Source organism: Carcharhinus amblyrhynchos, chromosome 8, assembly GCF_965287045.1.
Source record: "Carcharhinus amblyrhynchos chromosome 8, sCarAmb.v2.hapA, whole genome shotgun sequence".
Lineage (NCBI taxonomy): Eukaryota > Metazoa > Chordata > Chondrichthyes > Carcharhiniformes > Carcharhinidae > Carcharhinus > Carcharhinus amblyrhynchos.
The window spans coordinates 75,085,007-75,099,110 of record NC_137331.1 but is presented as its reverse complement, the minus strand read 5'-3'; the positions used below and the strand labels follow the sequence as shown (position 1 = coordinate 75,099,110).

General features: G+C 38.9%; 1 protein-coding gene across 2 annotated transcripts in view; it reads left to right on the top strand.

Annotated features, from left to right (window-relative positions):
* Positions 1-11,475, top strand: part of tatdn1 (TatD DNase domain containing 1) — a 45,948-nt gene extending 34,473 nt beyond the window's left edge. For both annotated transcript variants that reach the window (XM_080194283.1, XM_080194284.1), the window contains 5 exons: positions 991-1,031; positions 2,948-3,024; positions 5,195-5,265; positions 8,814-8,940; positions 10,463-11,475. In XM_080194283.1, the coding sequence (XP_080050409.1) occupies positions 991-1,031; positions 2,948-3,024; positions 5,195-5,265; positions 8,814-8,940; positions 10,463-10,565 (419 nt within the window). In that variant the 3' untranslated portion in view covers positions 10,566-11,475. The remainder of the gene's footprint in view (positions 1-990; positions 1,032-2,947; positions 3,025-5,194; positions 5,266-8,813; positions 8,941-10,462) is intronic.
* The last annotated feature ends 2,629 nt before the right edge of the window (positions 11,476-14,104 follow it).

The following is a 14,104-nucleotide window of genomic DNA, read 5'->3' as shown; positions in this document are numbered from 1 at the left end:
GCAGAGCAAAGTGTATAGAGGACACAAAGTCTGCAAAGGGATACAGATAATCTAATTGAGTGGGCACGGGTTTGGCAGATGGAGTACAATGCTGTTAAATGTGAGGTCATCCATTTTAGAAGGAATAACTGCAAAATGGACTTATTTAAATGGTAAAACATTGCAACATGCTGCTGTGCAGAGGGACCTGGGTATCCTTGTGCAGGAATCTCAAGGAGTTGGTTTGCAGGTACAGCAGGTAATTAAGAAGGCAACTGGAATTTTGTCCTTCATTGCTAGAGGGATGGAGTTTAAAAACAGTGAGATTGTGTTGCAGCTGTATAAGGTGCTGGTGAGGCCACACCTGGAGTACTGTGTACAGTTTTGGTCTCCTTATTTGAGAAAGGATATACTGGTACTGGAGGGGCTGCAGAGTAGATTCACTAGGTTAATTCTGGAGTTGAGCGGGTTGGCTTATGAGGAGAGATTGAGTAGACTGGGGCTATACTCACTGGGATTCAGAAGAATGAAGGGAGATGTTATAGAAACATAAGATTATGAAGAGAATAGATAAATTAGAAGCAGGGAAGTTGTTTCCACTGGCAGGTGAAACTAGAACTAGGGGGCATTGCCTCAAAATAAGGGGAAGTAGATTTAGGACTGAATTGAAGACGAATGTCTTCACACAAAGGGTTATGAATCTGTGGAATCCCCTGCACAGTGTAGCAGTTGAGGCTACCTCATTGAATGTTTTTAAGGCAAGGATAGAGAAATTTTTGAACAGTAAAGGAATTAAGGGTTCTGGTGAGTGGGCGGGTAAATGGAGTTGAGTCCATAAAACGATCAGCCATGATCTTATTGAATAGCGGTGCAGGCTCAAGGGGCCAGATGGCCTACTCCTGCTCTGGTACTTATGTTCTTATTATATTTCTAATGCATGTTTTGGATTGAACAAAAGACAAACATGCTCAATAATAATGTTTTTAACTTTTTTATCTGCTTGATTTGTAGATATAATGAAGAGACATATAGACAGATGTGTTGGAGGAGTGGTAAGTCCATACATGATGCTTAGGTCAATTCCTCTGGCTCATTATAGAGAATCAGGAAATTGACTATCATCTTATGCACTTTCTTGTGATACATCTTGTGCTACATTCAGGAATTGTGGAGAAAGCTTCCAAAACAAATAAACAGGTTTACCATTTTTAGTTAAGTGGTGGAAATACAAGGTTCATGTGAATGATAAATTTATGAATACACAAATAAATTTTGGTCTTCACTCCATGGGTGGTAAAGTGACTGAAAATGGGCTAAGGGTCTCATAGAAATCAATAAAGTGAGAATCTAGTGAGTATGATGTGATCCACTCTGTTAAATTACCACCAATGTGGTGAAAGTGAAAACTTAGCAACTAGACTTTGTAACTCAGCCACCACTATAGTCAAATCAAATATGTTTCAGTATGTTAAGTATTTGATCACGTGCAAAAGAAATAACTTGTATTTATATTGTTGCCTCCTTGGGATGTTTCAAAGCACTTTATGACTAATGGATTATTTTGTAGAAAAATTATTATTACAGTGTTGCAGTATAAACAAATCATTTGTAGGATAGCAAGGTCCAGAAAAGGGAAAACACATTAATGCCAAGATAACCTGCTTTTCTTTGTGTTGCTTGAGAGAGGAGTGTTGGCTGACAGGGTCTCTGTTTAACATCTCATTGGAAATTTGACATTTCGAGTCATGCAACATTCCCTCATCATCGCACTACTGTTAGCCTAAACGTTGTACTCCAATCTGTAGTGGGCTAAAACATTGAATGTGTTATCAGAGCAATGATTGTGAGGAGCTGTTCTCCCTTTAAATTTGATAAGGTAATGTCTGGTACTTTCTACTTCTGGCAGCCAACAGTTTCAGCTCCCCACTCATTTTTAATGTTATTTAATTTGTTATATTCAAAATTATGATCTTTTCCATGTAGATTTACTTATCTGTCCAAGGTTTCACACATCTTCCCTCTTACTCCACTTTTTAAAATTCATTTATGAAATGTGGGTGTTGCTGGCTAGGCCAGCATCCCTAATTGCTCTTGAACTAAGTTTCAGAGGCACTTAAGAGTGATTCACGTTGCTGTGGATCCGGAGTCACGTGTAGGCCTTACCAGATAAGGATGGCAGATTTGCTTCCCTGAAGGACATTAATGAACCAGATGGGTTTTTACAACAATTAATCACAGACTTTCAATTTCAGATTTTTATTGAATTTAAATTTCACCATCTGCCATGATGGGATTTGAATCCAGGACACCAGAGGATTATCTGGGGTCTCTGGATAATTAGTCCAGCAAAAATACCAGTACGCCACCACTGTCTCCTCATAGCTTATGATATGATAACACTTTGGGAGGTGGCAGGCCCCAAAATTAGGATTGAACCCACACTCTTTGCGTTATTCTGCACCACGCTATCGACATCTAGCCAACTGACCTAGCCAGTTCTTTTATGTACGGTCCTTTTTATGTATCTTATACTTCTCCTTTTGCCGGCTTCCTTTCTCCATTGATCCTCTGTCTGTCTTTACAGATTAAATGTTGCTTTTGTTTTCTTATTTTTGAAACCTTTGAAAATGACATGTAGATCACCTGCCCAATCTTTGTGACCTTGCAGAATGCTTAAGTTGTCAAAAGTGAAACTTGATTTGAGCCTCTGCTAATGTGATCAGACAGTGCTATCTTGCTGTGTTAGCTGATGCTGAGATGAAAGCTTTGGAGTAACAAATACCCTCAGAATTATTTCATCATATTTCTATCTTTCTTGTAATTATAATTTATTGCCTCATAAAAGCAGGCACTTCATAGTTAGTGGACTTTATAAACAAGAATTATTAAAGGGCGATCTGTGAGTTTCATAAATCAATTTTTAAAGCCACTTTCTGTGCTGTAAAAGTCTGATTATAATTTTCTTTAGGTGCACTCTTTTGATGGTACAAAAGAAGAAGCTGCTGCACTTGTAGAATTGGGTCTCTATATTGGTATTAATGGTTGGTAAGTTTCATTTTATAGTTTCAGTTGTGGTTACTATGAAGTTGTGGCCTTTAAAGTATGTGAAGCATACAAGTATGAGTGATCCACCAATAGTGGTCACTGAGCTGAAAAGCACTATACTCTTACAATTTTGCTAATGCAGAGAATACATGTCCAAACAGCTTGTTATGATTCGGAATTTCTACACGTGCAACAGAAGAGTTCCCTCAATCCAAGTTCAAGGTTCATTCCCTTTCCCCATGCACTGACAAACTGCCATCTCTCTTCCTCGATCCCTCACTGAGCACGGAGCTTGGAAGTTTGTAGGGCTGGAGAAAGTTAAACAGAGATGGTTAGGGGTAAGACTGTGGAGGAATTGACGATAATACCAAATCAGTAGCCAATATAGGTCAGTGAGCAATGGGTGAATGTGAATTGGTTTGAGTTAAGATACAGGTAGCTGAGTTTTGGATGAACTTTTAGTCTGCAAGGTGGGCGGGCTGGTGAGGAGTGTATTGCAATAGTCAAGTCTAGAGTTAACAAAGATATGGATGAACTTTTCAGCTGCAGATGAGCAGAGTTGGAGTTAGGTGATGTTATGTACGTAGAACTAAGCATTCATGGTGTTGGAATAGATGTGTGGTTGGATGCTCACCCCAGGATCAAGTAGATACCAATGTTGCAAACAATCGGGTTCGACCTCAGATTGTCATTGAGGAGAGGGAGTGGGGTTGGTCATTAGGGAATGGAGTTTATGGTGAGGACCAAAGAAATGGCTTGCTTTCTTTCAGTGTTTAAGCAGACTGATGCAATATATCCACCGAGTTACATGAATAACATCAATGGCAATCAGCTTTTTTTTATTAAACTAAAATAAGTATCTTTTATTGGCAAACCAATGGATTCTTGTTTGCGTCTTTTGTCCCTTGGGTTTTTTACTGTTCTGCATGAGGGTAATTAATATTCAAACAGGTCAGTAATTAGAAACTGGACTAACTGCTATTATCCAGTAGTGAGAAATTATAGGATGACTGAATATGCTAATATTCTAAGAAAGGAGACCCTTAACAGGAATTATTGTTGTATTACTAAATCTAGAGGATTGGAGCAACACCATTTGTGCAGCAAATTAAACAGATTTTCAGGCATTTGATTGACTCTTCTTGCACACAAGTTGTGTACTTGTAACAAGATGAGAATTGTGCTTGCAAGAAATTATTTGGTTTCAAATGGTTCATAACAAGTTCTGTAGGGTTTAATGGAATCAATTTTCAGCTATTTTTCTCATCGCAGTTTCCCAAATTTATATCCTTTTCTAACTCTGAAGATTAAAGGAAAAACTTGCTCACTCCTTACCTAATCCATCTTAGCCGATGTTTCAAAATTAAAGCAAATAGTTCAACTTATCATCCTCCAGACTGGGTAGATTTAAGACGGAATGATTTTGTCAGTATTTTTGGAAGTTCAATGCTAATACCCCCATTTACACAGATTTAAGATGTTGTTTAATTGCAGCTTTAATTCTTGGATATAATTTTCATTATAAATAGTATTAAATAAAACGTAATAAATAAAGGCTGAGTTGGTGATTTGTTAAATTTTGCTGGCAGCAGCCAGTAAAATAAATGTAGATGAGAACCATAACTTGCAGCTATATCAACTGTTCTAGTCAGAACTTATCCTTTTTGTAATTAAAACTTCTGATCTTTTCACAATGTTAATCAGTATCTTTAACGTAGTGAATAGGTTGAGTCAATCACAGTTTAATAAAGACAAATGTTTCTGTGGAGCTCAAATTTTCCTCCAGAAGAAGCAATTACAATCTTAGGATGTACACTGTCATGACTACTCCTTCAGCGAAAATTTCCTGTTGCAGCACAAGTTGGAAGGTATATTTATTGTGATTAATGGGCTGTGAATGCGTGAATGGGAACATTCAAGCAGAATATGAATAGATTTTACTTAAGAGTGGCACGTGATAGTAAGCATGCACCATGTCCAGAAATAGAGGAAAGCAAGGGGAGGAGTTTATGTACCAGCAATGTTAATTATATTGATACTGCAGCACTCATTAAATAATTTGAATCATTATCTCTTAAAATTAAAATCTACCATATTTCTAAATATTCTAAATGAATGGACTCTCAGTTCTTAAAACTATATGCATTAATTGCAAATCTGATTCTTTCAGCTCCTTAAAAACAGAATCCAATCTTGAAGCCATGAAATCTATCCCAAGTGAACGGCTGATGATAGAGACTGGTAAGTTATATGTTTAGAGTTACCCAAGATGTAAAGGATAGACCAGCAATAGAATGTTGAATTTCCATTCAGAGAGCTAAGTGCAAAGATTAGCTGACGTATCAGTTTACCTGCAGTGACTGCTTCCAGTAAACTGAATGAATAAGGATAACTTTGGATACTCAGCATCACTATGGGGTAACCCATTCTTCAGTCAGACAGTGTCTAGTCTACTACTGGATATTACTGCAGTAGGGAACAAGCCAAGCTCTTCTGGACAATGCCTTATTTTTAAATTAGACTTTATTTATAATATAAATTTGCTTCAGGGTATAGACTGCAGTGATTGGCATGCAGTCAGTCTATAGAGCTGAGTGAAAAGCATATTCATAAATGGTTTGAATTTATAGTAATAGCTACAGCAGAGTTGTCATACAAGCTGGTATTCATTACCTTTACGGAATTTAACTGCTGGCTATGCAGCATACTGACATGTGCTGCTTACTTTGTTTTAAAGTAAAATTACTATATCCCTACTGTGGTATTAGTTGGAAAATAAGTTTGAGTGTTCAGTTTGGTCACTTGGACAATATTATAACACTTATTTTCTTGCCTATTTTCTCTATCTCCCAGTGTTTTGATTCTTGAATGCAGTGGGGTTGTATGCCACAAGGCCTTAATTCAACTGATCATTATTCAAGTGAGTTGTGAAAATAAGCATCAGCATACTGTTAAATCCCAGGAGCATCACAATCCTGTCCTCTCCCAAGATACACACTTGTATTTCCAATGTGGACTGTTGGATAACATTTAGGAACAGAAGCCCAGCGACTTCTACAGTCCACCCCCTGCCAACCAAAAAGCCTCACCCCTCCACCTGTTTGCAGCTTGTTATAACTGTCATTGCTGAGATAACTCGCAAAGATTCGGGATTGAATGTTCCAAGGAGGGCACCAGGGAAGGTACTCACAAACATCTGAACCATACTCTGTTCTTTTCGATCTTGCCCTTTACAACAGGGATCATCAGAAATGACTGCTGGTGGAGACCCTGACTGTATTTCTCTTCTCTCTTTGAGAATTGCAGAGTCCAGTTGTGCCCAGTTGTTGTTTTGAGTGAAATCAGCTAACTAAGCAGTTGAGGGAGAGATTTAGGGTGCTTTCTAAGTTGTACAGTTTATGTTGCTCTTAATTCCGGTGAAGCTTTGGTTTTAAATTTTTGGCCTAATTAATACAGGATATTGGTGATGAAATGGTAGTTGGAATTTAAAAGCATTACTGTTATGTAGTGCTTTGGGGACGTTACCTGACATTGTTACATAAGAACATAAGAACATAAGAAATAGGAGCAGGAGTAGGCCATCTGGCCCTTCGAGCCTGCCCCGCCATTCAATAAGATCATGGCTGATCTGTCGTGGCTCAGTTCCACTTTCCCGCCCTCTCCCCATAACCCTTAATCCCCTCTCTTATCAAAAACCCATCAACCCGCTTCTTAAAAATATTTAGCGAGGCAGCCTCCACCACTTCAACGGGCAGAGAATTCCAGAGATTCACCACCCTTTGAGTGAAGAAGTTCCTCCTCAACTCCGTTCTGAACCGCCCCCCCTTTATCTTGAGGCTGTGCCCCCTAGTCCTACTGTCTTTTTTGAGCGGGAAGAGTCTTTCCACCTCTATCCTATCCATCCCATTCATCATCTTATACGTCTCAATGAGATCTCCCCTCATTCTTCTAAACTCTAACGAGTACAAGCCTAGTTTATTCAGCCTCTCCTCATAGCTCAACCCCCTCAACTCCGGTATCAGCCTAGTAAACCTCCTCTGCACTCCCTCCAAGGCCAAAATATCCTTGCGCAGGTGCGGCGCCCAAAACTGCACACAGTACTCCAGCTGCGGCCTCACCAATGCCCTATACAGCTGCAGCAAGACCTCCCTACTTTTATATTCAATCCCCCTCGCTATGAAGGCCAGCATCCCATTCGCCTTCCTGACCACCTGCTGCACCTGCAGGCTGGGTTTTTGCGACTCATGCACAAGGATCCCGAGGTCCCTCTGCACCGTCGCCTGCTGCAGTTTTTCGCCACGTAAGTAATAGTCCTTCCTACCATTCTTCCTACCAAAGTGGACCACCTCACACTTGCCAACATTAAATTCCATTTGCCATTTCCTGGCCCATTCGCCCAGTCTATCTAGATCCTTCTGCAGACTCTCCACACCCTCCGCACAATTTGCCTTTCCCCCAATCTTGGTGTCATCAGCAAATTTCGACACCCTACACTCGGTTCCCTCCTCCAGATCATCTATATAAATGGTAAATAGCTGAGGCCCCAGCACCGACCCCTGGGGCACCCCACTAGTTACAGTTTTACTTAAGATATATTTACCTAAAAGGGGCAACAAAGGTTCATGAGGATGATTCCAGAATGAGAGGATTTCCACTGAGGAAAGTTTGAGTAGAATGAGTCTAGAGGAATGAGAGGTGAGCTCAAAGAAATCTATAAAATTCTTAAAGGGCTTGACAGAGTACATTCTAAGGGAGTGCTTCCCCTGGCTGGGAGTCTAGAATTAGAGAGTCTTCAATCATGGATGTGGCTTGCTACTGGGTAGGCCAGCATTTATTACCCATTTTGAGATGGTCATAGTGAGTGGCCTTCTTGAAACATTGCAGTCCATGTGGTGCAGTTAGACTCTCAGAATAAGGGAGAAGCCATTTGGCACTGAGAGTAAGGGAAGTTTCTTCACTCAGAGGGTTGTAGTTCTCTACCCCAAAGTGTCATGAATGTTCAACCATTGAACATATTCAAAACCGCAATCGATACATTTTTGGACTTTAAGGGAATTCAGAGTTTTGGGGATAGGGTGGGAAAATGGAGGTAGAAGATTCGCCATGATCCAAGTTTAAATTTATTTATTAGGGTCACAAGTAAGCTTACATTAACACTGCAATGAAGTTATTGTGAAAATCCCCTAGTCGCCACACTCTGCCACCTGTTTTGGTACACTGAGTAAGAATTTAGTGTGGATAATCCACCTAACCAGCACATCTTCTGGACTGTGGGCGGAAACTGGAGCACCCCCAGGAAACCCACACAGACAGGGGAGAACGTGCAGACTTTGCACAGACAATGACCTAAGCTAGGAATTGAACCTGGGTCCCTGGTGCTGTGAGGCAGCAGTGTCACTGTGTTGCCCGAATGTGGTCAATGGGCCATATGGCCTACTCTTGTTTCTTATGAGTGTTGTTGCATTTGGTATATTTAGGGTTGGATGCAGTGACAAGCTCTTTCAGAACAGCCACAATAATATGCCTCAACACCAACCACAAAAAGGATACCACTGCATCCTTATGGCTTAAACAAAGGAAAACTCTCTTCATCCAGCATCTTTACTGCTAGCAGAGTAAACTTGTGGTGTGTTTTAACCCAGTTCCCCAGAAGTGAAAGGATCTTTCTAAAACTTTTTCAGGAAATTGTGTTTGAATAATCTAATCAAGAGGATCATGTTTTGAGCAGATGTTTTGTTTGCTTGTACTCATCAAGATGTTTATGTAATTATTTATTTATATCTGAAAAGATGCACCATGGTGTGGAATAAAGAACACGCATGCAGGTGCTAAATTTGTGACAACAACCTTTCCAACAAAAAAGAAGTGGGAAGAAGGATACTGCCTTAAGGACAGGAATGAGCCATGCCATATTATGTGAGTACCAAGGAGAATTCTCACATAGCTTATTCAATTGTATGGTGCATGTTTATTTTGTCAAGAGTATTTCTCACTATGATTATTGTACAGGAGGTATTATTAGTCATATTTCCAAGGCACTACATTCTTCATCATGCTTCATCAGCCAGACTGTACTTTGGCATTCAGTAGCGTCACTTTGTTGCCTCGATGGATAATTTTTAGTTTCCTTCCCGGTGCTTCATTCAGGGTCAAATGCAATGCACTGGACACAATGCATAAATTACTAAATCTACAGACAAGTTATTTCTTAAGTTTACTTTATAGCCTGTATAGCTTAAAATGATTTCTAATTATCTGATTCAGAGAAATCTAGTGTGTACTGGTTTAGCTACTTCAGGTAGTTTAAGCAGTTGTTTAAGTGAGATGATCTGTTGTTAAGTCCTTTCAGGCAGCCACTAGTGCTAAACAAGTGGTAGGTTGCTGAAACTCAAGCGGCATTTACAGTACCTGCTACAGTGGTGGAATTGACCAGACCACTGCATGCTTCAGCTCACTATAGGTGAATAAAGCTTTCACCTCACAGTCTGTACCACCAGGAATACTTTCCATAATTCTAATTAGAGGATTAATATGAAATCTTAGATAGTTAGTATAATGACAGAGAAAGCACTGGAGGGACTGACATCCTTGATGGTGGATAAATTACCATGGCCAGATGGATTGGTCCTAGGCTGTAAAAAAGCCAGGGAGGAAATAACAGATGCTCTGAGGATTATTTTCCAACCCTCATTAAGTACAGGCAAGATACCAGAGGATTGGAAGTTGGTGAACACTATACAATTATTTAAAAAGGGTGCAAGGGATAAACCAGATAATTAATTATTAGGTGATTAGTCTGACTTTAGTGGTGGGCAAATTATTGGAATCATTTCTGAGAGATAGAAAAAATAAACACCTCCCACACTCCATGAGAATTTGTAATTAGTGATCAGAAAAAGATTTGTAGACAAACTAACCAAGAGTGATCACTTCCTGACTGTCACTTCAGTGAGAAGAGTTGAAATTCTGAACTCAAATCCCTAGGTTGATGGTACTTAACATGTGAAATTCAAATCTGACGACTATAAAGATCTAAACAGATAGCCTGGCCGTTGAAAATAATAAACAAATAGCAGTCAGGATATGAGCACACTAGATATAAAGAATGAGGACTATAGCTGGCTCTCCTGCCTGAGCCTGTCCTCACTTTACTCACTGATACACCCCCAATTCCCTTCCAATGTGCTTCTTGGCCACTAGCTTGTCACTGGTTCTAATCCCAAGGATTTGAGAAAGAAATCACCAGGAAGCTTGTGTGAGTTAAGTTCAGTTCCTGAGTTTTTCAATTTCAGTTTCATGTACAAGAATATTCAGATTGTCAGCACAATTTGCTGTTCTGTTGCAGGAACTTAACTTCTAAACAGGCAAACCATTGCAAAGTTGTTCAGTGTAAACAATTGGTTAACATTAGTCCTGACTAATTATTTTTCTTTAATAGTCAAGTATTGGAAATAATGGCAGCAGTGCGAGAAGAGGACACGCGTGAACTGAGCAACACCATGTACAATAATACTGTGAAGATGTTCTTTCCTAATAGTTGATCAACAAGGATATCATTCTAATAATTTAAATCTAAATATCTTAAAAGGCAGCTGGCAGTGACACCCATTTCCAGAGGTGGTACTACCTACTTTATTCTGTTGTTAATATTGGATGTTGAACTCAATGCATGAGCTACTATAGAGTCACTATAAATTTATCTCCATCATTGCCATACGTTTTGTTAACAGTGAGTGAAATTTGTTCACATTGATAACAAGGGGGAGATCCTGTTCCAAAGTTGAAATTTAGATAGGGAAAATTTGACTGTCCCTGAGATGCATGGATGGCAGTTTCTCTCCTGTGCTTACCTGAATATATCCAAAAGTATAATTAAACTGATGTAATATTCACTAAAGAACCTTTAAAGTAGGATTTTTAAAAGTATATAGTACCTCAGCATACAAAATTAGTATATTATACTTATGTTTGCTGATTGCTTACAACTTTGTTATAATACATCTCTGACACAGATCAGTATTGATTAGATATTTAGCTTTTATTTTGCAAATAATAAAATGGTTACAGATAAATTATGGTTGACTTGTTTGATTTGGACCAGGGAGGGTGGCATAGTTCAGAACAAACAAGGAATTGCACAATATTATGCAATTTTGATCACTTTTAGCACATATATGTATAATAATCTTGAGATGTATTGCAAAACCTCATGATGAGCAGACCATTGTGGTTTAAGATTGTGAAAATATAGATGAAGATGCTATATTACAATTTTGTTCTAGTGCACATTGAAACAAAAGTGTAAATGTTTGACCAAGATGTGGAGCAATTATGTATAAAATTCAACATTGTGACAAAAATACATCTGGAATGTTGATGTATGGGAATTGATTACTAGATTGATATAATAATCATTTGTTTGAAAATAAAGCTCTGTGCTTAACATTGATACATTCTTGTGTTCAGAACGTTTGTTTGATAATAAAATATTCACTTGCATACTTAAAGCATTGTCCTGTGCTCAAAATCTTGCATTGCATGTACATGTTCAATGAAAAGTACAATCATATTTTGAAAAAAAATCTTTGACATTATGAAAAAGCACTATATAATTTAAAGTTCTATTACATTTCTCAGAAATATCCCAAAGGGCATATACAACGGACCAGTCGTTCTTAGCAGTGAACAAATTGCATCAGCCATTTATTGCACTTGCTGAGATCTTAGACTGGAACTTGCCATAAAATCAGTGTTTGAAGACACAGCACCCTCTGCAGGTGAGCTGGGATCTGTATGAACAGAGCAAAAGAATTCCTTAACTAATTAGATTGAAGAACTGTTAATGAGCAATACAGTCTAAAGCACTGAGTTTGAGGGTGGGATTTTACGGCCTTGTTCATTCTGAAACTAAAATCCCACCCGAGCTCAAGGGGTCTTTCCATTATCTTTCTCTGGCCCTATCTGATTCCCATGGGACAGTAAAATTCTGGCCTGAATATCAACGCAAAAAGCAAAATCAGGAAGGGAGAAAGATGACAAAGGGTCATCCAGACTCAAGGTTGGCTCTGTTCCCTCTCCACAGATGCTGTCAGACCTGCTGAGACTTTCCAACATTTTGTTTTTGTTTGATTTCAGCATCCACAGTCAATTGTTTTATTTAGGGAAAGATTATTTTAGGAGTGAAGTGTAAAATACACAATTTTTTAAAATATTAAAATTTGAAGGAATAAAATTCCACATTTGTAAAGTTAATTTTCAGTGCTAGAAAATTTGACTAATTAAGATTCATCACACTATTAAAAGTGTACTTTCAATCAAATGGACAAAGAGCTAACTAACTTTTACTAATGTGTTTAGTGCTAAATATCACAAATACAGGCAACTTCACAACACATCATGTATTTCATTGGGGGGATACCTGCTTCTAGAGCGACAGGGCAATTTGGAAGCAATTTTTTGTTTAAACACACTTAAAAATTGCAGTATGATTTCCTTAGATTAGAGAACAATCCCATCAAACTGGAAGTTGGCTAATGTAATATCGCTTTTCAAAAGAGGAGAAAATGGGAAACTGCAGGCCAGTTACCCTATCAGCCATTGGGAATATGTTGATATCCGTTATTAAGGAATCCTTTAACAATTTGATTGGAAATGTATACTATGATCAGAACAAGGCACCATGGTTTTACAAAAGGGAACTCCTGTTTGAAAAAAAATAGTATATTTTGAGTAACTAGTAGGATAGGTAGAAGAGAACTACAAGGTTTATTACACCTGGATTTCCAAAACACTTTTGTTAAAGTGCCAACAAAAGGTTAATAGATAAAATGGTATATTAGCATGGACAGACAATTGGTTAACAAAGCTAAGTGGAAAGATAAGCTGTGGGGAGGACATAGGCTGCAAAGAGATAGACAAATTAAATAAACAGGCAACAAATTGGCCAGTGGCATATAGTGTTGGCAAATGTGAAATTATTTACTTTGGTTGGAAGAATAAAAAAAATTATTAATTTTTTAAAAATATGTGAAACTTGTAAATGTTGATGTTCAAAGAGACTTGGGTGTACTCATACAAGGAAGCAGGATGTTAGCATGCAGGTATAGCAAGCACTTAGGAAGGCAAATGGCATGTTGGCTTTTATTCCTGTACTTTAATCAGTCTTGCAATAACACCTTGCTACAATTGAACAGAACTCTGGGGAGAAAACATCTAACGTTTATTTATTATTCACAAGTAGGCTTACATTCACACTGCAATGAAGTTACTGTGAAAATTCCCTAGTTGCTGCATGCTGGTGCCTGTTTGGGTACACTGAGGAAGCATTTAGACTAGCCAGTTCACTTAACCAGCATGTCTTTTGGACTGAGAGGAAACCCACACGGACACGGAGAACATGCACACTCCACACAGTGACCCAAGCTGGGAATTGAACCCAGCTGTGAGGCAGCAGTGCTAACAACTGTGCCATGTTGCTGCTGCACTGGAACACTGCTTTGCATATTCGTGTGTCTGCAGTTTTGATTTCGATACTTGCAAGCTTACGTTAACACTGCAATGAAGTTACTGTGAAAATTTCCCCCCCCATTGCCACACTCCAATGCCTGTTTGAGTAAGTGAGGGAGAATTTAGCATTGTCAATGCACCTAACCAGCACATCTTTCAGACTGTGGGAGGAAATCCACACAGACATGGGGAGAATGTGCAGACTCTGCACAGAGGGAACGCAAGCTAGGAATTGAACTCAGGTCCCTGGTGCTTTGAGACAGCACTGTGCCAATAAACGCTGAGAGATCGTTTCCATAGGTCAGAAAGTTTAAAATATGGTCTAGGATAAGAGACTGATCATTTAAGATTGATGAGGGGGTTCACTCAAACGATTGTGAATCTTTGGAATTCACTACTCCAGAGGGTTGTGGATACTGCATTGTTGAATGTATTATGGCTGGGATAGTTTTAGGCATTTGTGCAGTGAGCAGGAAAGTGGAGTTGAAGCCCATGATCAGCCACAATTGGATGGTGGAGCAGGCTCACTGGGTTGTATCGTTTACTCCTTGTTTCCCTTAAAAACTTCTTTGAC